Below are 25662 nucleotides of genomic sequence, written 5' to 3' on the forward strand. Positions count from 1 at the left end.
ATTATTATTACCTGGAGTTCTACCTCCTCTGTCTTCTTAAATGCAACTGTCTGACCACCTACACCCTCTCTCATTATTTCATCTTTTAATGTCACTTCAAAACACCTAGCAGCATATCTATCACATATGAGTCACTTCAGTGATATTTAATACCATACTTTTTTTTAGACCTCATTAACATTCGTGTTCATCAATCCCTCCTTTGTTTCCCTATCCATTAGTCAGAAAGCTGATCCGCCCTTCAGGCTAGAACTGAGGCCCCATCTCTCCCATATAAACATGTTGATCTCTCCCTAAACACAAAAAAAACAGGGAGCACATCTAATTCACTTTGCAGTTTCAACGTTTATTTCTGATACCAAAACTTGACAGCACACAAGGGGGGAAGAAAGCAATAGACAAGGAACAGCAAATAAATTTATCTTGCATGCCACTTTCAGTCAACAGGATGTGGCTCTCTAGATAGCTGTGTTTAGAAGGATTCTGAGGCTTCAGCCTCACTCAGGGGAAAGACTATTGCAACTGATTAGCAATATCTGTGAATATAAAAAAGAAAAAAAATGTAAAAATCAATGCTATATACCAAATAGTAAGGAACATAAATAAATACTGCTTCCCCATACTTCCCTCAGCTCCCCACCACGTGTTTCCTAGGACTCCCAGCTAGAGCACATAAATACATTCCCATGGATTCTGTATCTCCCAATGACCTTAAGTGCCCAATCCAAAGTGATATACCTACCCAACATCTCACTCAACCCAGAAGAAACCGATGGCACCAAAGTTGGCAGCAAAGTTGGCACTGGCTGTACCACCAGGGCCAATAATGGGGCCGGCGAAGGTCTGAGGAAATCTGGAGCGAGCATTCTGGTGGTATCTGGCCCAGAAGGTAAATGGGATTCTGGACCAGGGATCTCCAAAATCTCCTTCCTCGTCCCAGGTCAGCAGCTCAAACTCAATGTCATCCCAGCTCCAGGGCCCAGATACGGCCTCATCTCCAATCCCCATGCGGGTTCTTGCCTCAGCCCGGGCCTCAGCCTCAGCTGCAGCAGCATCCAGAGCATCCAAGGCCTCATCTGCGGCCTCCATGAACTGTGCAGTCCAGTCACGAGGGTCTCTCTTCTGAACCTGAGATGAGGAGTAGAAAATAAAACCCATAATAGTATTAGTTAATATTTATGAAGCACCTACTATATATTTAGCATCCTACTTTGTGATACTGTTTATGTAGTAACAACAAATACCACCAATAATGTGGTACCTACCATGTGCGGTACCTAAAATCTCATTCCTGCTCTGGACTTTTCCCAGAAAGTCATAGTTCATCCCTTAACCTATCGAGTCTTGCAGTTCCTCTATTACCTCTGCAATGAATCGCAGCACTTTCATCTTGCTAGTCTCATGGTAGGAACGGAGGCCCCAGAGGAACTCATACTCAGGAGGGTTGCTGTTGGGCACTCGTCTGTAGTCTAGGTACCTTAGAAAGAGGAGAAAGGCCTTTGTTTCTACCCAGGCAGAATGATAGTCCATCAATGCATAATAATCTGAGATTCTGACATCCCAGATTTCAGGTAGCAACTCGCCCCAGTCTCATTCCTAAACACAGATTTACCCTCTAATAATCAGGCCTCTGAATTCCTGTGCCAGTGCTTCTACACAAAGCAGTCACCTAGGCCTGGAGGGTGGCTTGTGTAGGGTCATAGAAAGGACAACACTTAATTTCACCCCCTCTGTTATAACTCTAGCTCCAAGTTCTTATAATCTTGTCATTGAACCACAGATAGGCCCATTGCAAAGCCTCAGCTAAGCCCAGCCTTTGGAATATCTACTGTGGGCGTGGTGGACAGGCTCCACTTGCAAGATCACTATACTGCAGGAAAACCCAACCACAAGGAGTATACTCAATAAATACTCCTGCGTACATACGTGTGTGTATATGCATAGGTATAGGTATAGTTAGTATAAGAAATGAGCATGGAAAGGGCTTTCTGAGGCTGACCAGCACACAGAATTCATGAAGACCATACAAAGCTGCTTAGGCATCACTTACTTTTGCTTTACAAACTCGTAAGTAAGAAGTTTCCTCAGATCTCCAAGGAGAGGATGTCTTACCCTGATAGTAACAAAAAAAAAAAAAAAAAGGGATCCATAATCAGAGACTATGACATTGCAAGGAAAGAAAAGAGTTTTCCAGCACAGAGGTCAGAGACAAGAGAAGAGGCAGAGAGGTCAGGACTATTTCCCCATCCACCCAGGTCACATCCTTGGGCTCTGTACCTCCCCAAACCAATTCCCTTAGACCACCAGGCTGATGCAATCCTGGGACCATCCTCTGTTGCCAAAGGATGATATAAACAGGCAAGAGATGAGAGAGCCCAATCATACCCAGGACGCAGTCCCATCTTGCGTAGTGCCTCCCAGAGGACAGCTGCAATGGGAGGCAAGGGGAGACAAGGGACGGAAAATGAGCGTGGAAATCAGGCGGTAGCCAACCCCCAGCTGCTGGCCCAGCCACTCACCTTCACTGGCACGGTTGCCATTCATGAAGATGACACCCAAAATCACTAAGAGGAGACCCAGCTTGGGTGTGTCTTTGGTCCTAAAGAAGTACAAAAAGAATATATTTTCAGCAGTCATTTGCATGAGACACCCCAGGCAGCTTACCCATCTAGCTTCCCCAGTATTCCTCAGCTAGGGGATAATTCTACCCCAGGTCTGCCCATGACCTGCTATGTGACCCTGAATCCTGGACCCTGACCTACTCGAAACTCCAGGAAAAAAGCATCACTGAGAAAGGCAATGTTCCACCTCCTTTCCCAGCTTACGTTCCCAGTATGCCAGCCAGGGACTCAGGGGTACTGATGAGAATATACAGGTGTTCTTCCTTGTCAATTTCCTTCAGCTGAATTCCAAATTTCTACAGGGACAAGAAAACAGACTATGAAATTACAAAATCTAGCATAAGCTACCCACACTCAGTACTACCCACACTCAGCTACTCCTTCGCCTCCCTGTGAGACTTGCCCTAAACTCCCAGTAGGAATCCCATGAATCTTTTAAATCAAGACTTTCCCGTGATATCTATCAAAAACAAAAACCAGAAACCTTTCCCCATCATTCTGTTCCTCAGGGCTGCCTTCTCACCTTCTCCAGGACAAAGCATGCGCGTTCAATGATTTCTGGATACACATCAGTGTATTCACGGATGATATCCCTCAGCATTTCTGTAGGAGAGAGGAGGGAGCACCTGAGCTGAGCAGGGGTCACAGAGCTGCGACCTCTTTGCCAGACCTGCCCAGGGGAGCACAGTCAGTGAAAAAGGAAGACTCAACCATGGAAGGAGGGGATTGAAGAGGAGGGGACATATAAGCAAAGAGATGTCCACAGAGCACAGGGTGAGGGGAAGAGCAGAGCTCCAGGAGAGGGCACTGGATACCTACCTGAGCGCTTGATGGGCACCTTTGTGTAATCTTTAAGCATCAGGTACTTGACCAACTTATTCGCCTGGGAGGGAAAAAGGAAATCATTAAAGTTATAAGATATTTACAGAACACTTGGTTGAATTATAGATGGAAAGACAACAATGAAAAGAGCAAGGGGTGGGGGGGAGAAGTGACTGGGGAGTTACAGTTCTTACTCTTTCCTGAAGAAGGGCCACATCTCGGGGCTGTGAGGCACCCAGGTTCTGTGAGGCACGCGAGTTGGGAGAGGGGCGCAGGTTTGGTGAGGGGCGCAGGTTCTGCCAGTCAGGTGGAACTGGCCAATCGGTGGGGATCCAGTCAGGTGGGAGCGGCCAGTCAGTGGGAAGCGGCCAATCGGGTGGCAGTGGCCAATCGGGGGGTAGTGGCCAGTCGGGAGGGCCTTGCCAATCTGGAGGACCCTGCCAGCCTGGTGGAGTCTGCCATCCAGGTGGAGTCTGCCATCCAGGTGGATTCTGCCAGGCCAAAGGGTTCGGCCAGACAACTGGACCAGGCCAGACAATGGGGTTCGGCCAGATCACAGGGTTCTGCCAGATCACTGGGTTTGGCCAGATCACTGGGTTCTGCCAAGCAACTGGGTTTTGCCAGGCTGGGGGGGTCTGCCTAGCTGGGGGGCTCTGACGTGCTGGTGGGGTCTGCCTGGCTGGCTGGTTTTGCCAGCCTGATGGGTTCTGCCAAGCCAATGGGGTCTGCCAGAGCACATTGGGGGGTGCGCCAGGTGGGCTCTGAGTGGTAACTGGAACTGGTGCAGACCTCCAGGTCCCTGGAGCCAGTGGGGCCCGCCTCTGATCCCCACTGCTGCTCTCTTCCACATTCAAGTTATTAATCTGCATCATCAGAGAAAAGGAAGGTCAGGGTCACCAACTGTTTCTATGTCCTCACCATATCTATTCCAGGAAGGCCCCCTAAAACCCTCACCTGTAGTGACAGCCTGACCCACTAGCCAATGGTCACCCTGAGTCCTGGGCTTGTCTTTCACTGTCTTCCAGGCAGGAGTTTCATCTCTGAACCAGGCCAGGAGCAACCCAAGGGTGGGGCCTGAGGCTTCTCCTCTTCCCATGTCCACCACTGGCTCTGCTTGTACCACCCTGGACAAATCACTCAAGTCACTTCACCTCTCTGGGACTTAGTTTCCTTCTCATAAAACTGAAACTATGATCCCTAGCTGGTATGAGGTACCTTGAAGATTTAGTGAGTGAGATAACCTGTGTGAATGTGCCTAGGCCAAGACCTAACACATGGTGGCTACCTTCAAAATGTAAAGTGAATTACATACAGGCTGTATATATTATGTGTCCATGTCTCATCTCCCCATTAGTCTGTGGACACTCAGAGAACAGGAATTAACACCTACAACCTGGTCAAATACAGACAGTTATGTATATTCAGTTTTGTTTTGTTTAGAACAAATGAACAACCTCAGAGAAGAAAAGAGAGCCCCCAAAGCAAAGTGGGACTAGCAGGGATCTCACCTTGCGGGTCCTCTTGCCCCGAATTATAGTCCTGGACTCCAGATTCTGAGCCTGGGAACCATCTGCTGATGTCTGTGCAGCTGCACCATCAGATTCACAGATACTTGGGCATGGGTCAGCCTCTATGTCAGCCTGGGAAGTGGCTATCTTGGCTTGGTTAACATTCTGGGTCTGGGTATCAGCTACTGGGGCCTTAGTGGTGTCATTCCAAGCCTTGAAGGCTGTCTTGGGATGAGTGTTGACCATCTCACTGGCACTGAGAGACTGAGAGAAATTGTAGGTGGCATTTGGGCCCACCGTAGTAGTGGTATTCTGGGCCTTAAAGGCCATCTCCGACTTGTTGGCAGTTAACTCACTGGTGGTTGCTGCCTGGGAAAAATCATAGGCAGCATTTGGGCCCTTTGGGGGGGCATTCTGGGACTTAAAGGCTGCTGTAGGCGGCGTGTTGGGAGTCTCCTTGGCATTAAGAGCCTGAGAGAAATCATAGGCAGCATTTGGGCCTTTTGTGGTGGCATTCTGGGCCTTAAAAGCTGTCTTAGGCTTAGTGGCAGCTGCTAAAGCCTGCATATCAGCTATCTCATTGGCTGTTGGGGACTGTGAACTCTGAGGACTAGCATTCGGCGCGCTGGCAGCTGCTGTGGCCTGGTTGGTAGGCGGAGCCTCTGAGATCTGGATGGCCTCCATCAGGGTCTGCATAAGCAAGGTGCTGTCTTCCACGGAGGCCTCAGCCTGCAAATACAGGGGAAAAAAAATTAAATCTCTGGGTCTGCGAAGTGGGGTTGGGAGGATACGGGAGAGAACACGCAGGGGAGGTGCAGGCGAGCGGTTGGTGCAAAAAGAGGAAGGCTGAGGAAGAGATCTAGCGGCCTGCGTGGGTTAAGGGATAACAAACCTTTTGGTAGGGGCTGAGTGGGGCAGGGGCTAAACAAGGGGTGGGGCCAAAGTGGAGGGGGGGTGCTGATCTAGGAGTGAGGTTAGAACAGGGCAATGCAGAGTGAGGTAGGAGCTCAGGAGGAGGAGGCAGAGCAAGAGTGCCGCCTTGAGGAGTTGAGGAGAATAAGGGGGTCGCAGGGGGTGGGGAATGCTGGAGAAAGGGAGGGTGGAGGCGGGAGGTTGGGGGAGGGGGCGGCAGAGAGCTCTACAAGCCTCAGGACTATGGAAAAAAAAGGTTCCTTACCCAACCAGCATTCTCTGGGCAGATTGCCCTGACTACTAACAGGGTCTCCCCTTTCTCTGAGCAGGGACTGATGGCTGAAAAGGGACGACCCCCCCCCACCCCGCGCCCTTAAACCATGGGAATTTGAAAAATGACGGAATCTAGGCACCAAGAAGGCAAAATCGGATCCAGGCGTCTGGACAGCCAAAGGGGCCCGGGGGGGGGAACTGTCGGCTAGGGAAATGGTGGGGAGGGGAGTGGAGATCTCACCTGGAAGCCGAGGAGGCCCGCACCACAGTCCATTTTCTGAGACATGGTTCTTGTCCCTCTGGCAAGAGCAGAGCCTGGGGGGTGTGGAGGAGGAGTTGGGCGTTATACTACAGAGGGCAAATGCGAAGGAACAAATTTGAGGAGATGGTGGTGTTTGAGGTTTGATTGTGGGGGCGGATGAGGTGCTGAATGTGAGGGGAACGGGCCAGATCGGAGTGCGAAAAGTGAATGGGTGTCCGGATGGAGGTTCTGAATCCCGAGAAGCTACGACGGGGAGAAGCTTCAAATCGGGGTTCAGATAAGAGTTCTGAATCCAGGCAGATTGCGTTGGGATTCGCATTTGGGAAATTGAATGGAGTTTTCGAATCAGGAGGAATCGTATAACAGTACAGATCGAGGTCGAGAAATCTGTAGAGATTCTGAACGATGGGAGGGGTTCAGAGAGCGAACAGGGATTCTGAATAAGGGAGGATCAGGTGAGGGGTGTGTGAATCGGGGTTCGGGGAGTGGAAGAGGGATCAGAATCCGGGGTAAAGGGATCGGGATGAAAAATGGGGGGCCCGCACCAGGGGGCAAGATGCCCTGTCTGGGGGCTAATTCTCACCTTGCCTCAGGCCCCAACCCCAACCCCCTCGTTGCCTCCCTTCTTCACGACTCAGAGGATCGGGATTGCAGTGTTCTGCTCTCAGCAGCCGCACCCTCTCCTTGTCCAGGAGAAAATGCCAGCGCGGCAGCTAGGACGACCCCGCCTCTTCGCCTAATATACCTCCCACCGCCTCACATGGTTGTACGCATGCGCAAGAACTGACCGACCAAATAAGAGTCCCTCCCGTTTCCCCAACAAAAGCTTCGCCCTGAAGACTATGCTGCGCATGTGCAGCGGGAAGCAGTCCCGCCCCTTTGCCAACACACCACCCCACCACCAACCAGGTGGACAGTTTACAGCGGTCCCTCCCCTTCCTCTATATCCCCTCCCCCAAACAGATGCGCTGTGCCTCTAGATCCCACCCCTTGCCCCACACACCGGCCCCCTACCTTTTCCGCAATGCGTCTCTGTTCTATCCCTCCCTCTCAAGGCCCCTCCTGTCAGGTGGGCATGCAACTCCACCCTCTAGTCTAGCAGCACTTAGGTCACTATTAAGGCGGTCTCTGTGTGGGGTCTCTAATTGCAACAAGTTCTAGGCTCCTGCTAAAAATAAGCTCATCCACTTAGGGGGCCTAGGAAAAGGAATGGCCAGAGAGGATACATTAATGGAGGTAGAAAAAGTCTGTGCCTGCCACGTGACTCTACATGATCTTCCCCCCCACCCAACAGCTTCCAGACTCATAAACATTAGCTTCTTTCCTGCCCTTTTGCAGCTCCAGCTATTTATTTTGTGTGTGGAGGCGGGGAGGAGGGGAGGGAAGGGCACAGCGTGTACTTCACAGCACGATCTACGCTGGAGCTTGTTTTCCTCTCACAGCAGCCCTGGGAGGTGGATGTCAGCATCTCCATTGTACAGATAAAGACGCTGAGCTACAGACATTACATGAACTAGACAAGGACACTGAGCCAGTAAACAGAAAATGCAAAATGTGGGCCTGGGTCTTCCAGACCCTAAAACCCCTGTTGCACCATCGCTGGCCCGGGGACTGAGGCACCCTCCCTTCTCCAGTTTGAGCAACAGATCCACCCCACCTCCCCTGCTCTGTCAACACCTGTCCCAAACAAGCAAGGGTTCTGTTCCCTGAGACCTAAGCTCACGCTCTGCATCCCGGAGGGCACAGGTGGAAGTCCCCCGCGCCCTCCTCCCCGCCTGCTCTACGTGGGTCCATCCCGGTGTGCAAATTGCTCCTTGGGGTCCACTCCCTGCTCCGTCAGGCCTCTTTGCTATGAGTGGCACAAACGCTGTCCCTGAGGGCTTCCTGGTGCCTGCTGGAGCAGCCAGGACAATCAGGCACCTGTATATATGAGCCATGGCAAGCCTTGATTGAGAGTAAACGTTTGCCCTGCTTACTTCCAGGGCTGGGCCTCAATTCGTGGGATGGAGTGCTGGACCAGTGTGTCACTAGCTGCATGAGCCCACTCAGGCCACTGGAATTCTCTGAGCCCGGCTTCTCAATGGGAAGCACAAGTAGCACTTACTGGGGTCCTACCCAACAACAGACATGCTGCACTTCCAGAATGACTGGAGAGGCTCAAAAAGGCAGAAAATGATATACAGATGTGAAATGATGCAAATTGAATGATACGCTCCAAAAATCCAAGGTAGATCTTTGTACACTTCACATTTGTTCTTGCATCAGCTCCTGCCAGGAGCCAACATATGAAAGGAAGCTAATGCTGGGAAGAACTGCAGCGTTTGGTCCCTAAGGGCCAACATCAATTCTGCCTGGCTGGATGACTTTCCTCATCTGTTGCATAGCAACCTCCCCTGTCAGCTGCCTGTTTTTCCTCAGCACTTCCTCTGTAAAGTGTCTGCAGTGGGACGTGATCAGACTCAGGAAAGGTCTGAAACACCATGTTATATGCTTTCTGCTCCCAAATCTGTATCTCCAGTTCTTGACTTGGCTTATGAGTTCTAGATCTATAATCCAACAGCCTACCTCACTTCTGCAATTGTCTCGGTACTTTTACAATTAACAGGTCCCATATATCCTCCTCCTCAGCACATTGTGTTTCTCCTTTAGTCATGCCCTTCTCTCTCTTTTAGAGAGATGGATTTTTGTTTGTTTTATTCATTGCTGTATCCCTAGCACCTAAAATGATGCCTGGCATATTTTATATGCTCAAAAATGAATGAATGAATCCCACCATCCACCCTACTGCTTACGCAAGAAACCTGACAGGCACTCTTTTTTCTTTCCTGTGATGAATTCACTTACTTTTACTCATTACACAAATAATATTCATATTATTATTCACCATTAAAAATTCAAACATTACCCAAATATTTTAGAAATTAAGTAGCCATCACTCCAAATCTCACCACCTTGAGATAACTGCTATTAAGATTTTGATGCTACCTTTTCATACAACACTTTATGCATATATATTCTTACATAAATAGGATTACATTATATATGCCATACTTTAAATTGCATTCTTTTACTTACTGCCTCCCACTTTCTTTCACCTCTATACCCTCATCTGAGACATGCATTTTTAACAGCCATTTTAATATCCTTTCATGTTCAAACATGTTCCATGTGTTTTGTTTTACAAAAATTAATATCATATTATATACACTTTAATGCATCTGATTTATCTTAGTTAATGCTAATCTACCTCTGATTCATTCTTTTACATTGCTGCATAATATTCCATAATAGGGATGGACCACAATGTATTCAACCATTTCCTCACTGATGGTAATTCATTTTAGTTTCAGGTGTTTTGGCGGAGGGAGGGAGCATATACCAACAACATTGCAATAAAATACTTGTACATATATCCTTATATTTTAATGCTCAATATTTATTCCTATGACATCAGATGCCCAGGAGTAAGACTGATATACTCTACGTTTGGTGTCATAAGACTTTTCCAATTTTTTTCCAATCTTATGTGTATTTTATTGGTATCTTCTTGTGGTTTTAATTTGCATTTCTGATAAGTAAGTAGTGGACCACATATTCATATAAGAATGGACCTACTGGATTTCTTTTGGAAAGTACTTATGCAAGTCTTTTACCTATTTTTCTTGTGTTGTCTTTGTCTTAATTATTTTGGGGACTTCTTTGTACAGTCCTACAGATGCTTATTGAAATCCCTTAGAGCTAGACGTATTGCAAATGTTTTTTTCACATTTTAGTAAGTGTGTATACTCTATACTATGTAACAGTTCCAACTGCAAGAGCCACAAAGGCCAGATATATTCACTTTTGCACATTCCCTTAGCAGCTAAGAGAATGTGATCTAGGATTTACCAGTGTGGTGGGGTCCTGAAGACCACCATCGGGTTCATTGATTCACTAGAAGCACTCACAGAACTCAGGATAGGTGTTACATTCATGGCTATGGTTTATTACAATGAAAGGATACCGATTTAAATCCACAAAGCTAAAAGGTGCATAAGTCAAAGTCCAGGAGAGAACAGGGATGAGCTTACAGTTGTCCTCTCTCAGTGGAGTTGTATGGCCAGTGCTTAATTCTCCCAGCAAGATGTGTGATAACCAGGGAAGCTCACCTGAGCCTTGGCACCTGGGATTTTACTGGAGGTCAGTCACGTAGGCATGGAACACCTGGGTGGCTACCTTAGTTTACTCAGTCTTCAGCCTGTGCAGAGGTCAAACTAATGCCGCAAGGCTCAAGGCCCCACTATAAATCATACTCTTAACATAAACCATCTGTTGGCCCAAAGCCCCGGGTGAACAAAGAGACTCTAATCAGGCACGATATGCCAAAGGCTTAGAGGTTATCTCCCAGGGGTTTGTCAAGAGCTGGACCTTTCTTTGGAATGTGCAGACATTTTTCGGAATGCACAGGGTTTGAACACCCCAGACCTGCCGAGTCAAGTCTTCTACTGCACAGTCATAATTCCAACCTAACACTTGATCTGAAAGGAGTGATTCAAAGATTCAATGATGGAATTCAATGCCATATCTGTGATGGTGGGAGCAGGAACCGCAAGAAAATCCAGTTTCTAGGTGCAGCATTGGTAGCAGGGCCAAGGGCAGCATCCAGTATACAGTATTCAGTGGTGACAGTAATAGTATCCAACCATGCCAATACTTATGGCATGATTTTTGAAATACTGCTGGGCCAGCTGCTCTTAGCAAATTATTTTATTAATTCTACCACTTTAACATACTTAAGAATTTTTAAAAAATTTTAATTAATTATGGATACACTGAAAATTGCAAAGATAGTACAGAGAAGTCTTATGTACCCTTTAGCTGCTTCCCTCAGTGAGCACATCTATATAAGTATAATACAATATCAAAACCAGGAAATTGACATTGGTATCACATGTGTATATAGTTCTATGTCACTTTATCACATGTGGAGGTTTCCACAGTAATCACAACAACCAAGATACAGAACTATTCTGTCACCACAAAGATTTCCCTGCACTACCCCTTTATAGTCACACTTACCTCCATTCCCGCCACTATCCCTAACCCTTGGAAGCCATTAATGTGTTCTCCATCTCTGTAATTTTAACATTTCAAGAAGGTTATAAAATTGGAATCTGGAATTTGAATACTGTAGTATGTCACATTTTGAGTGACTTTTTTCACTCAGCATAATGCCTGTGAGATAGATCCAAGTTGTGTGTTTTTCTCCTTTTTATTGCTGAGTACTATTCAGTGGTATAGATGTGCCACAGTTGGTTTAACCATTCACCCACTGAAGTACATCTGTGTGGTTTCCAGTTTGGGCTAGTAGAATAAAGCTGCTATAAACATTTTTGTACAGTTTTTTCTGTGAACATAAGTTCTCATTTCTCTGGGATAAATGCCCAAGAGGGCAATTGCTGGATTGTGTAATAAGAGCATGTTAGGTTTATAAGAAACTTGCCAAACTTTCCCAGAGTGATTGTATCATTTTACATTCCCACCAACAATATGTGAGTGGATCTATTTTCTCCAAATCCTTGGCAGCATGTGTTGTATTTTTTTAGGAATTCTGATAAATGTGAAATAATAACTCATTGTGGTTATAATTTACATTTCCCTAATGGCTAATGATGTTGAACATTTTTAACATGTGCCTATTTGCCATCAATATATCCTCTTTGGCAAAATGTTTCTTCATGTCTTTTGTCCATTTTTCAATTGATTGTTTGTTTTCTTTCTTTTTTTTTAAGTGTTGAACCTTGAGAATTTATATATTTTATGTATGAGTCCTTTGTCAGATATATGGTTCGCAAACTGGTTTCTCCCAGTTTGTAGCTTGTGTTTTCATCCTCTTAACAGAGTCACATGGCAAACTTTTTAGAAGTCCAATTTATTGATTTTTTTTCCTTTCAAAGACTGTGGTTTTTGTGGCATTTCTAAGAACTCTTCAACAAGCCCTAAGGATCTGAAGATTTTATCCTATATTATATTCTAAAAGTCTTATGGTTTTAACTTTTATATGGGAGTCTATCATCCATTTGTATTTAAATTTTGAATGAGATGTGAGGTCTAGGTCGAGTTTTATTTGGGGGGATGGGAGAGGCAGAGCTACAGAAATCCATCCGATCATTCCAGCACAGTTTGTTTAAAAGATAATCCTTCCATTGAGTTATCTTTGCACCTTTGTCAAAAATCAGTTGGCCATACTTGCATGAGGCTATTTCTGAGTTCTCTATTCTGTTCCATTGGTCTATGTGTCTACTCATCCATCAATACTGCAATAGTCTTGATTACTGTAGTTATACAATAGTCTTGAAGTTGGATAGAATTTTATTCTTCTTTTTCAAAATTATTTTATCTATTATTCTAGTTCTTCTGTCTTTCCATACATTTTGGAATAATTTATATCTACAAAGCATCTTACTGTAATTTGATAGCAACTGCATTCAACTTGTATACCAATTTAGGGAGAATTAACATCTTTCCTATGTTGATTGTTCTAATCCATGAATACAGTATGTCTCTCCTTTTATTTTGATCTTCTTTGATTTTTTCATCAGAGTTTTGTGTATTCTGCTGTTGTTGGGTGGAGTGTTCTATACATATCAATTAGATCCTGTTGGTTGATGATGTTGAGTCTATCTGATTATGCTTTTTTCCAAATTTGGGAAGTTTTCAGCCGCTTTTTCAGCCCTTCCTCCTTCTCTCCTTCTGTGACTATGATGACAACTATGTTAGATCTTTTGCAATAGTCCAACAAATACCTGAAGGCTCTACTTATTTTTGTTTTTCAGTCTATTTTTCTCTGTCAGATATAATTTCTATCATTTCGCCTTCAAGTTCACTAATTCATTCTTCTGTCATCTTATTCTGCTGTTGAGTTCATTTATTGATTAAGTTCATTTATTGGATTTTTCAGTTCCTAAATTTCTTTTTAATTCTTCTTTATATCTTCTATTCTTTTGGAGATTTTCTATTTCTTTGCTGAGACTTTCTACTCTTTCATGTGTCCTATGAACAATTGCTCATTGAAACATTTTTATCAAGGCTGTTTAAAAACCCTTGTAGATGATTCTAATATCTGTCATCTTGGTGTTGGTGTGTGTTGACTGTCTTTTCTCATTCCAGTTGTGATTATCATAGTTCTTGATATGACAATTGATTTTCAATTGTATCCAGGATATTTTGCATCTTATAAGGATCTGAATCTTATTTAAATCTTCTGGTTTACCACATGTGGGTGGAAGTCCACATTCCTACTCAGCCTCAACTGATACCTGGGAGAGAGGGGCTTCTTGTTACTGAGGGCTAAGTGAGAGTTCCAGCTCCATATTAAGCTTTTACTGATACCACCCTGATTGGGAGAGACCGGGTGCCTAATTACATAGCCAGGGAACTCACCACCACGTCATTGCTTGGGATCCAAGTTCCCTAGAGAGCATGCCATCTTATCGCCTACTTTCAGGGTCATCTCATGTTTGGTTTATATATAATGCTCAGGGACAAATAGGGAAGAGTACATCTATACCATTTACCTCTTCCTGCTGGAAGCAGAAGTCCCCAATTCTAGTTGGGGACTTTTAAAAAAATTATAACTATTGAGATTTCTAATGTAAAATCATATTATAAGAAAAAAAATTTGATCACTTAATTAACAATATATATTGTTGCAGTCATTTCGATGTCTTATATGACTTGCTGAAATAACAAAAACAATATTGGGCAATAATCTGAAACATCAAAAACAATATTGGGTAATAATCTCAAAAAGTAACATCCCTTTCTTTTTCTTGAAATGATTTTACCATTTCACCATTTAGAATGTTTGTTGCTTTTTTATAAGTAGCTTTCAAACAACATATTTAGTAGTTTATTTCTCTTCCTATTTTACTTAGTTACTCATGTTTCTTTCTGCCTTGTTCCCAAATCTAATCCATCACCTATTCTTGTTGATTCTACCATTTTAAGTACACCTCGATTCCATTCTATTCTCTCACTTTTCATCATCCTGTTGCTAGAAGGACGCATGAAGAGAGGGAGAAATGGAGAGAAAAAAGTTGAAAAGAGAGGGGATGAAGAGAAAGAGAAGGGAGGAAGGAAAGAAGAAAAAAGAAAATGTTAATAAAAGAAAGAATGAGTGACAATAGCAGTTGCAAGTAAATGGAATTATTAAGATAAGGAGAAATAAGAGAATGGAGAAGGAATGGATACTAAGTTGAAATAGACAAAGCAGGAGGAAAGAGAATGAGGAAGTAGAATGCATAAGGGAGAAGAGATGTAGGATGGAAGAGTGTGAAAGGGAGGTGGAAGAAGATAGAGAGATTAAGGGGTAAATGAAAAAGAAAGGAAAATAAACAAGGGTAAGGAAGAAAAAGAGGAAGGAGAGTGTAGAGGAAATAACTAGGGAGAAAAGAGAAGTGTCTGAAGTAAGAGGGGCAGGGTGGAGGAGGAAGAGGAAGGGGGATGGGGGAGAGGGAGAAGGAGGAATGATGTGGAATCACACCTCACTATTAGCAGATTTCACTCTGCAGAGAGAAGAATGCTTAATGTTAGAACTTCTTTTGTTTTCTCCTCAAATACCTAGTTCCCTTTATATTTGGTACCCATCAAAGTGCCAGAGGTCATTTCTCACAGGACATCACTCTTGCCTGGAGGTAAGACCACTGTGGTTTTCAACCAGTAAGAGCCACGTGCTCCACGTTTTGAATAGATAAATTTGTGTGTGATACTCAGCATTTATCACATACTTTCTGCTGCTCGTTATTCATCAGGTATGGATATTATCGGACAAATTTAGGTATGCAGGAAATGTAAGTTTTCTTTTTCGCTGCAACTCAACTTGAATTCTGTCAAGTTCCCGATCTATTGAGTGGTTGAAACTCAACTCCAGTGGTGTGAAGTTCTCCTCACCCCATTCTTTGGGATTGTGTGTAAGTTATGGTATCTTAGTGGCAAAACATCAGGATGGGTGATATATGTTGAGTATCACATATCCATGCCAGCATGACATGATGTCATATCTGGTTTACCATGTTTGTCCAAGCAGGTAGCTGCTGCTGAGTTGAGCCTCATTCTTTACCACAAAGCCCCTTTTGGGGTCTAACTCTCTCTGAGGGTGTCATATCCCGCTCATATACATGGGAAATATTCTGCTAACTCTTATCATATGCTGAGGCTTGTTCATCTCTGTGAGTCTGTCTTTGATTAACATATTCTTCTTATACTCCCATGATATCCTGAGCTGAGAGAAACTATGTGAGGAAGCCCAAAGCTCAGAAAGCATGTAGATACCACACAACCATTTTTATTTTGTAGTCTTGTCCTTGTCCTCTTCATGGCCTTACCCAAGAAGTGAGGCACAAGGCCACATTGCTAGAGGATCTTACAAACCTATCTTGGGTTTCTTCCCATCCCTGGAACACAGGGTCTAGGTTTCTCCATTTTTCAGTAACCCACAATATCTACTGACTTCTTACTTCTTCTTTGCTTTTCTTCCCAAAAGAATGAATATGAGGCTAGAGATAGTCTTGAAAAGAAGTGCTAACAAGAACAAAAAGCTAGACAAACTAAAAGTCAATGACTTTTCTTGGACTTGAAAGAGAAACAAGGTTCCAGAGCAAGCCACCATCCTGAAATATTGAGGGGCAGGCAAATCAAGAGTCACAGACAAGATCTGCTTACCTAAGGCAGAAGCCACTAGAGCCATAAACTTGTAGGAACTCTTAAATGAAAATTTTGACAAACTGCTAGAGGCTGAATATGGACTAGAATGAGAGTGAGAAACTCCTGGGAGTGGTAGTCTTGTTGAGAAAGCACATTTTCATGGGCTTTATTTCCAGGAATCTCACCAGGTTCTCACAGTAAAGATCCGAGAAAGACACCTTGGCAGCCCCAGCAGGAGGAGGGTAAGAGTCTTTGTGATTATCCTTGTGAAATATGCCCAGAGCCTTATCCATAACAACGTCCTACTTTCCAGGAGGAAGGACTACCAGAGCCCTGTCCCAGAGCCATGAAGGTAGGACATTATTTTTCTCACTCCAGCCCCTCTCTAGCTTTCTTGTCTCACCTAAGGTGTGTGTGTGGCAGAGGGGGAGTTGTGTGGGTGGAGGTGTGGGGACTATACAAGAAGTACTTGTAAGGGTCACAGGCCCACTAAAACACTGAAATTTAATTGGAATATTACAAAACACTCCCTTTCCCCCACACCATACCACCATACCAACAGGGCTCCACTATATTATAGTGGATTATAGCTGAATGAGCTGCAAGACAGAGACTTTCTAAGGAAGCCCAAAGTCAAGAGAGGAGACAATATCAAGGACGCTAGAGGAATATGAAGCCTCTGCCACCTGCTGCTAAAGTAAATTTTAAACAAAGCCCAACTCCTAGCAAGATTAACATAAATCTTCACAATAGAGGCCTCTCTCTCTCTCAGTTCCTATTACTTGTCCAGCTTTCAACAAAAAATTACAAGGCACACCAAAAGGCAGGAAGAAAAAGTCTGAAGAGACAAAGCAAGCATCAGACTCAAATATGACAGAGCTATTGGAATTATTAGGGAATTTAACATACTATAATTAATATGTTAAAGGCTCTAATGAAAAAAGCAAACAACATGCAAGAACAGATGGGTAATGTAAGCAGAGAGATGGAAATCCTAAGAAAGAATCAAAAGGAAATGCTAGAAATAAAAAAATCTCATGACAGAAATAAAGACTGCATTTGATGGGCTCATTAGTAGACTGGACACAGCTGAGGAAAGAATTTGTGAACTTGAAGACAGGGCAAGAGATACTTCCCAAACTGATATAAATAGAAAGAAGAATGAAAAAAAACAGAACAGAACATTGAAGAATTGTGAGACAATTTCAAAGGATACAACTATGTCATAACTGGAACACTAGAAGGAGAAAAGAGAGAGAATGGAACAGAAGAATATTGCAAATAATAATGCCTAAGACTTTTCCAAAATTAATGAAGACAACAAATCACAGGTCCAAGAAACTCAGAGAACACCAAGCAGGTAAATACTAAAAAATTTACACTGAGGAACATCATATTCTAACTGCAGAAAACCAAAAACAAAGAAAAAATATTGAAAGAAGACAGAGGAAAAATAATTCTAAGTATACTTATATCAGAACAAGGATAAGAATTACAGAAGAAAAAAAAAAAAAGAATTACAGAAGACTTCATCAGAAACCATGCATGCAAGAAGAGGGTGGAGTGAAATATTTAAAATGTTAAAAGAATAAAATCCAGTGACCTAGATTTCTATGTCTAGCAAAAGTATCCTTTAAAAGTGAAGGAGATATAAAGACTTTCTCAGACAAACAAAGACTGAAGGAATTCATCATCAGTAGATCTGCCCTGCAAGAAGTGTCAAAAGATTTTTCAGGCACAAGGAAAATGATATAGGGCAGAAGTGTAGAACTACATAAAGACAGGAAAAGCATCAGAGAGGGAATAAATGAAGCTTTCCTTCAAAGAGGAAATCAAAACTACAACTATACATATTCTGGGATGCTTTAATCAAAGGAAATTTATGCAATACATTTTTCCATTATTAAACAACTACATGCAATTCACAATAGAAATATTTCAACCATAAACATATAGCAAGGATAAAATAAAAGGATGAATTAAGTTATGGCACACAATTAATAAACAAAAGAAGATGCATTAATATTAGACATAGTACTTTAAGGCAAAACATTCTAGATTAAAAGTTCACTGCATAATGTAAACAGAATAATATACAAATCATAATTTAATAGATGTGCAAGAAGGAATAATAAAACCAAAATCATATCATGCTATTATAACACCCCTTTCTAAGTGAATGATAGACTAGTCATTCAAAATATGATTCTTAAAACTCTTACAAAGATACTGTTCATTGAGGCCCAAACATAAAACATTATGGTGCCTCAAAATGAGCATTATGGAATTCTTAAATCCCTCTTCCATGTTTTCTGGAATGGAGGTAACTTGATTTCATCTCTTTCATTTACATATGTGTAAGAATGTAGAAAGAAATTTTAAAGTACTGTATGCTTAAGAGGTGCTATGTATTGTGGTAAGTGCTGGGGAAATAATGATGAGCAAAAACACACATATTACCTGCTTTCAAGGACTAATGGATCTCAGTCTAATGTAAACAAACTGAGCCCAGTCACACTCACACAATTTTAAGAAACCTTACTGAGTTTTTCATGCCAATTTGTATCACAGGATCAGCCAAACTGACATCTCGAGGTTACATCAAATGATTTTTTTATAAACTTAAATAGGTTACACCTTCCTTCATACTCCACATTTCCCTTCCAGTTAATTCCTCCCTCCCACCACCTAGCAATTAATATTCCATTAATAAGCAGAAGGTTACCAGAAGAGACAAGAGGAAGAAGCCTGCAAGTAGAACTTCCACACAGTTTGAGGATATTTGATATTTTACCAGATGATCTTGCCATAAGGGCTCTTGGTATCTTGTGACACACAGGCCCTCTATCATTTGCATTGGCAAATCCAGAGGTATATCTGAATGTTCTCATATACCTGGGATATGATTTAGCTCCATATGTGTCTTTTAATGTTCAGCATCAATATAAAACTTCTAAACCGCCTAATTTGAGAATCACAAAGCTTTAATGACAACTATAACAGGGAGCTGGGCTTAGACAAGTCATCACATACTTCAGCTTTATGGCATTTCCTGATTTCATTTTATGAAATAAGGATAATCTGAAAAGCACTGGGATACCATACCAACTCCAACACTGTACACACACACACACACACATGCACAATGGTAAATGATATATTCCACCTGAGACTGTTTTTTAGTATATGATGTTACATCACAATTATTTTGACATAACATTTTCCATGACATTAAAAAGCCTTTGCAAACTTCCTTTATAATAACTATGCAATATCCAATGATATGAATTTACCTATGACTAATTAACAAAAGTATTATTTCTATTTATTTTTGTTCATTAAATTATCATTGTGGTGATTTTTTTCCCCACAAACTTCGGTGCATATTTCAAATTATTTTCTCATGGTATATTATTAGAAATGGAATTACTAGGTCAAAGGTGTATGAACTATTTTAAGGTTGCTATTCAGTAATACCAAAACGCTTTCCAGAAAGATTTTGATCAATACTAGTAATGTAGAAGAGGTCACATGTACCTCTGATAGTGTTGAGTGTTTGCTTGAAAAATATTTTCCAGTTTGATAGACAAAATGATATTTAATTGATTTAAATTGTATTTCTTTCATGATTAATGAAGTGGAACACACTTTCAGTGTTTATTAGACATTTGTACTTCTGCTGTGAGAGTTCTTTAAATATTAAGATTATTAACCTTATATCTAGCTCATTTGCTGCAATTTATTTTTTAGTTTGTGGCTTGCCTCTTAATTTTGTTTATGAATTCTTGATCTAGGAAAAAATGTAAACCATTACTTTCTTTTCCATTGTCATTTACTCTATATTTTTAATGCTACAGATGTCCTTCCCAATCCAAAAGCCAAATAAATATTCATTTTTCTGGAAATTAATTTGGAAATGTGTATTTAGGGCCTAAAAATACTTTCTCAGTAACTTACCTTTCAAGACTATGCTCTAAGTGGGAAATGATAAAAATCTGAATTATTTTGATGATTTTCATGACAGAACCATGAAGTATAAAGTAAGAAAACACAATACAAATTCAGCAGGATATTCACTGGGACTTTTACAGTTGCCTCAGAATTTTGGTTAAAGCCACATAGCTAAAAAAAAAAAAAAAATGCCAAGTATCCCCATATTCTAAAGAGAGCCACCAAGGAGTCCTGAACACAATCCAATAGGGCTTAGGCAGGGGTGGCAGACTACTCATGCTACTGATACTTATTCCATTCTTTCTCAGCCCAAATGTACTTAGAGACTAGAAAGAATTAGAGAACAATTTACAGTGTTGTGAGTCCTTGGCTTGGGAAAGAGTGTCTTTCCCTCCCTTGAGGAAGGGAAGGGCATGTGACTCCCTTGCCAAAGCCATGTGAAGAGGGATCCAAAGAACCACATATAGAGATTGGGGGAATCTGCATGAGATAAGAAGAGAGGGGAGTATTTTATCACATTTTGGAGAGTCAACAGTTTCCCTCCAGACTGGAATTTGCTGATTACTAAGGTTTGACTTGCTCCTAAAGCCCTGTCTACATTGAGTGCATTTCTATGGCTTCTCTTCACCATGTATTCAACTACACTTAATAACTTTTTTTTTATATTGAAGTATAGTTGATTTACAATATTATATTAGTTTAAGGTATACAACATAGTGGTTCAATATTTTTATAGATTATATTCATTTAAAGTTCTTATAAAATAATGGCTATATTTCCCTGTGCTGTAGAATATATCCTTGTGGTTTATTTATTTTATACATGGTAGTTCATACCTCTTAATCCCCTACCCCTCCCTCCTTACCTCTCCCCACTGGTAACCACTAGCTTGTTCTCTGTATCTGGGAGTCTGTTTCTGTTTTGTTATATTCATTCGTTTGTTTTATTTTTTAGATTCCACATATAAGTGATAACATACAGTATTTGTCTTTCTCTGTCTGACATTTCAATAAGCATAATACCTTCTAGGTCCATCCATGTTGTTGCAAATGGCAGACTTTCATTTGTTTTTATGGTTAATATTCCATTGTATTTATATACCACATCTTCTTTATGCATTCATCTGTTGATGAACACTTAGGTTGCTTCCTTATCTTGACTATTGTAAATAATGTTGCTATGAACACTGGGGTGCACATATCTTTTTGAATTAGTGTTTTTGGTTTTTTTTGAATATATACCCAGGAGTAGAATTGCTGGATCACATGGTAGTTCTATTTTTAGTTGTTTTTTTTTTTTAAATTTATTTATGGCTGTGTTGGGTCTTCGTTTCTGTGCGAGGGCTTTCTCTAGTTGTGGCAAGTGGGGGCCACTCTTCATTACGGTGCGCGGGCCTCTCACCATCGTGGCCTCTCCTGTTGCGGAGCACAGGCTCCAGACGCGCAGGCTCAGTAATTGTGGCTCACGGGCCCAGCTGCTCCATGGCACGTGGGATCTTCCCAGACCAGGGTTCGAACCCGTGTCCCCTGCATTGGCAGGCAGACTCTCAACCACTGTGCCACCAGGGAAGCCCTATTTTTAGTTTTTTGAGGAGCCTCCATACTGTTTTCCATAGTGGCTGCACCAACTTACATTCCCACCAACAGTGTAGAGGGTTCCTTCTCCTCCACATCCTTGCCAACATTTGTTATTTGTGTTCTTTCTGATGATAGCCATTCTGTCAGGTGTAAGGTGATACCTCACTGTGTTTTTGATTTGCATTTCTCTGATGATTAGCGATGTTGAGTAACTTGAACTCTGGTTGAAAGATCATCCATGATCACTACATACATAGGGTTTATCTCTGCTGATGAATTTTCTGATGTTAACAAGATCTGAAGCCTGGTTAAAGGCTCTTCAATACTCTTTGCACATGTTTTCTCACCATAATGACCTTCTTGGTGACTTATGATCTCTGAAGTTGGACTGAAGCTATGATCATGTGACCCACATCATGGGCTGTCTGTCCTATGTACAGATTCATCCTAATGTAGGACAGTGTCTAAGATTAGAGCACAGTTACTCTAATACTTACTATAGTCTTGGAAGCTCCCTGGCTGGGAGCCAATTCTGTATCTATCCTAAGGCTTAAACATCTATCCTTTGAAGGGAGGTTAATCTGTCTCTTTAACCTGTCTTTACACTCAGAAGTTTCTTAAACTCAGAGTCATGAAGAGCTATCCTTGGAATATGTGGTCACATTCCCCATGATCCAAAAATCTTCCTCAAATCCTTGATTTTGAATAAATTTCTTGTTCTTTTTCAGGCTCTTTCTCCTCATCTGATAACACAAATTTTTAAAGTACAGCTATCACTTATATCTGATACTTGGCAGTAATGAGGAAACCAACCAGCTCAAAGGAGAGGAGAGGAAGAGTAAAGAAGAAGAGAAAAAGGAAATGGAAACGAAAATGGAAAGAAAAGAAAGGAAAGAATTCTTAAACAAGTCTCCACCATATAGCTTCCTAAGAGGCAAGCTGGAGACTCGATTTACCCTCCAACCTGACAAAAATACTAAAAAAAGGGAGGACAAAAAATGTGAAATAACTGTTTTCAAGACACTGGACATCTGGGAATGAAAACCAGTGATCCCTGAGAGATGAGGGAAAATGAGGTGAACCTTTAAAACTTGGGGGAGTTTCCAGTTTGTGGTGCAATGAGGGAGAATGCAGTCAAAGTCCAGAGGATTCACTCAGTTTAGGTGACAGAGATGAGACCAGAAAGACCAAGGTGGCTGGATTTCAGAGAACAGAATACCAAAAAGGAGAGCACTGCACTTAGGGAGAACTCCAGAGACCTTTGAAGGACTGCCATAAAATATTCAGGAGAGTACTGATTAGTGAATGCATATAAAGAAATTATCCAAGGCTGGGAAAAGAACCACCTGAAAGTGTTAGAGGGAACCAGTGTCAGAAGCTCAGACAGGTCTGGGGATCATGCCTGTTCCCACCATCCAGAGCAGAAAAACTCAATTCCCGAGGCATGGGGTATTCAGATGGACTTGCCTCAGTAGACTGGGATCATTTAGCAGAACAATGCTGTGGTCCTGCCTAATAAATCTTAAAAGCAAGGCCTGAAAAAGATTTAACTGCTTCCAAGTAACTGCTTCTCTCATAATAAAGCTCAAGAAGATGTATAATAATACAATAATAGCACCAAAAGGTAAACCTTTACACCAAAATTTTACCAAAAAGTAAAGTTCATAATGCCTGGCATGCAATTAAAAAAAAAAACAAACTCAGGCATACAAAGAAACAGAAAAATGGGACCCATCGTGAGGAGGAAAAAAAAAGTCAATCAATCCAAACTGACCCAGAACTTACACAGATGCTATATTTAGCAGACAAGCACATTAAAAAAGTTATTATAACTATGTTCCATATGTCCAAAAGGCTAGAAAAAAGAATGGTCATGTTAAGTAGAGAAATGAGATATATTTAATAAGGTGCAAATCACAGGCTTAGTGATAAAAAGCAGAATAATTGAAAGAAAAAATACACTGGATGGAATTAACTAGGAAAGATTAGTGAACTTGAAGACATAACAATAGCAAATATTCTAAATTAAATAAAAATAAAAATTTAAAAACAAACAGCACATAAATGCTCTTGTTTATGCTGTTTCCTCTTTTGGGAACACTTTCCCCCCATCCCAACCATCCATCCATCCTTCATCCAGTTAACTCTGAATCTGCCTTCAAGTCTCAGCTCAATCATCACTTCCTCCATCTTTCACCTCCCTGAGTAGATCAAATCCTATTTAAACCTACTCACAAAACCCCATACTTCCCCTCCACAGCAGTGTCAACTTCACAAAAATTTGGTCTGTGATTAATGTCTGTCTTCTTCACAAGACAGTAAGTTCCATGAGGGCAGAGAAAACATGTTTATTTTTGCCTACTATGATATCCCCAGCAACTCAAACTGTGCCAATCATATAGTGTTCCTGTACCCTGAATACTGTGTCTCTCACCTCTGGGATTTTAATCTATTAATTATACCCTCTCTCCCATATCTTCAACCTCTTTCTCTACTGGCTATATCCTACCCAACATCCCTTTTTCTTAGTAAATAAACCTTGATTTTTATTATGGGTGATAATGTTCCCAATTGTAAACATATTTCCCAGACACCCTTGCAGACAGTGGTGGTCATGTGTCACAGTTCTGTCCACTGGATGTAGATGAAAGTTGTTGGGTAGGATTTGGGGGAAAGCTCTGTATAAAGGAGATGAATTCTACTGACAAGGTATTTTGCCCTCTCCTCTTCCTCATCTTCCTACCTGGAACATATAAATGATGGCTAGAGTTGCAGCAGCCATCCTGCAACCGATGGGAGCCACATGCTAAAGATCATGGAACAACAACAAAAAAATATGTGGTACCTGAGACACTGATGAAATCATGAAAGTCCTGGGCTTTATACCATTGGATTTGTTTTAGTAAGATAAAGATATCCCCTAGTCATTTTAAGCAACTTACTTTTCAGATCTCTGTTACTCATATCCAAATGCAATTCCAAATGCCTATCACAAAACATGAAATCTCTCTCTCTCTCTCTGACAAACACACACACAGAATCTTTAATACACTATCTCATTCATACATGATTCCCTTTATGACTTATATGATAATGACTATGATTTATGATCTCCACACACTGTCCCAATTCTCCAAACTATCACACTAACCCACACACTGTCTTTATTACTCCCATTTCTGCACATACATTATCCTATCCTGTACTATCATACACACAAGTGTCCATACAGCACCATGACACCCACTGTCAAACCTCTAATCAACCTCCATTATCACACACACCATCTCCATCACTCAGTCACATCTACCATTACTCAATCCCTACACTATCACACAGTGCCTATCCATACCCACTAACATACATACAGTCCACATCCCCACTATAAAACCTCCATCATCCTCCAAAATCCCCTTCCCACATGCTCATGCCATCTCCATATCATACACACTCACAATCAATAACCACATCACCTCCATTCTCACACATTCTTTTGCCATTCCTCACTGACACTCAGAAACTGCATTTACCCATCACATACTTTATTCAACAACTCCACTCAGACACTCATGATTTCCATGCTCTAAGTTATCATAAGTATTACCATTCCCCATTGTCATGCATGCTCACTGTACCTATCTGCCCCCCACTAATTGATACACTTATTGCCCCCAGCATCACACACTCAAACATACAAACACACTAACCCTATCACTTCCACCATGTAGCTATCTTCTACCATCACACTACATTTTCCCCATTCCACCCACTGTCTACGTCCTCCTATTATTGCTTGAAATGCCCCATCCACATTTTCAAACACACAAGCATCCCAGTGTCTCATTAACATCGTGTCCTTTCTCACTATTTTCTCTCCCTCCCTACTCTTTCACACAACCATACATATGCACAATTCTCATCTTCCACAGTATGACATACACTGCATCCCTATCATTATCACATACTTTCTGATCTTGTCCTGTCACTATCATTCACATTGCCCCTGACTTCATTTTCAGTGATTTCATACCATCCTCCACTATTATTCACAC

The 25662-nt window shown here is 41.9% G+C and overlaps 1 protein-coding gene across 5 annotated transcripts in view; it reads right to left on the reverse strand.

The window, feature by feature from the left end:
• Positions 1-325: 325 nt before the first annotated feature.
• Positions 326-25662, reverse strand: part of MAGED1 (MAGE family member D1) — a 70948-nt gene continuing 45611 nt past the window's right edge. For 4 of the 5 annotated variants that reach the window (XM_082376019.1, XM_082376020.1, XM_082376018.1 and 1 more), the window contains 12 exons: positions 6378-6451; positions 4952-5680; positions 3638-4306; positions 3441-3504; positions 3145-3224; positions 2826-2917; positions 2520-2599; positions 2386-2428; positions 2051-2113; positions 1363-1477; positions 743-1128; positions 326-536 (listed from right to left, as the gene is read on the reverse strand). In XM_082376019.1, coding sequence (XP_082232145.1) covers positions 751-1128; positions 1363-1477; positions 2051-2113; positions 2386-2428; positions 2520-2599; positions 2826-2917; positions 3145-3224; positions 3441-3504; positions 3638-4306; positions 4952-5680; positions 6378-6422 — 2358 coding nt within the window. In that variant the 5' untranslated portion in view covers positions 6423-6451 and the 3' untranslated portion in view covers positions 326-536; positions 743-750. Of the gene's footprint in view, positions 537-742; positions 1129-1362; positions 1478-2050; positions 2114-2385; positions 2429-2519; positions 2600-2825; positions 2918-3144; positions 3225-3440; positions 3505-3637; positions 4307-4951; positions 5681-6377; positions 6452-6981; positions 7149-25662 lie in introns of those variants that run through there. The other variant, XM_082376017.1, reaches the window with a different exon arrangement.

Source organism: Balaenoptera borealis (assembly GCF_965194805.1).
Source record: "Balaenoptera borealis genome assembly, chromosome: X".
NCBI classification, from domain to species: Eukaryota; Metazoa; Chordata; class Mammalia; order Artiodactyla; family Balaenopteridae; genus Balaenoptera; species Balaenoptera borealis.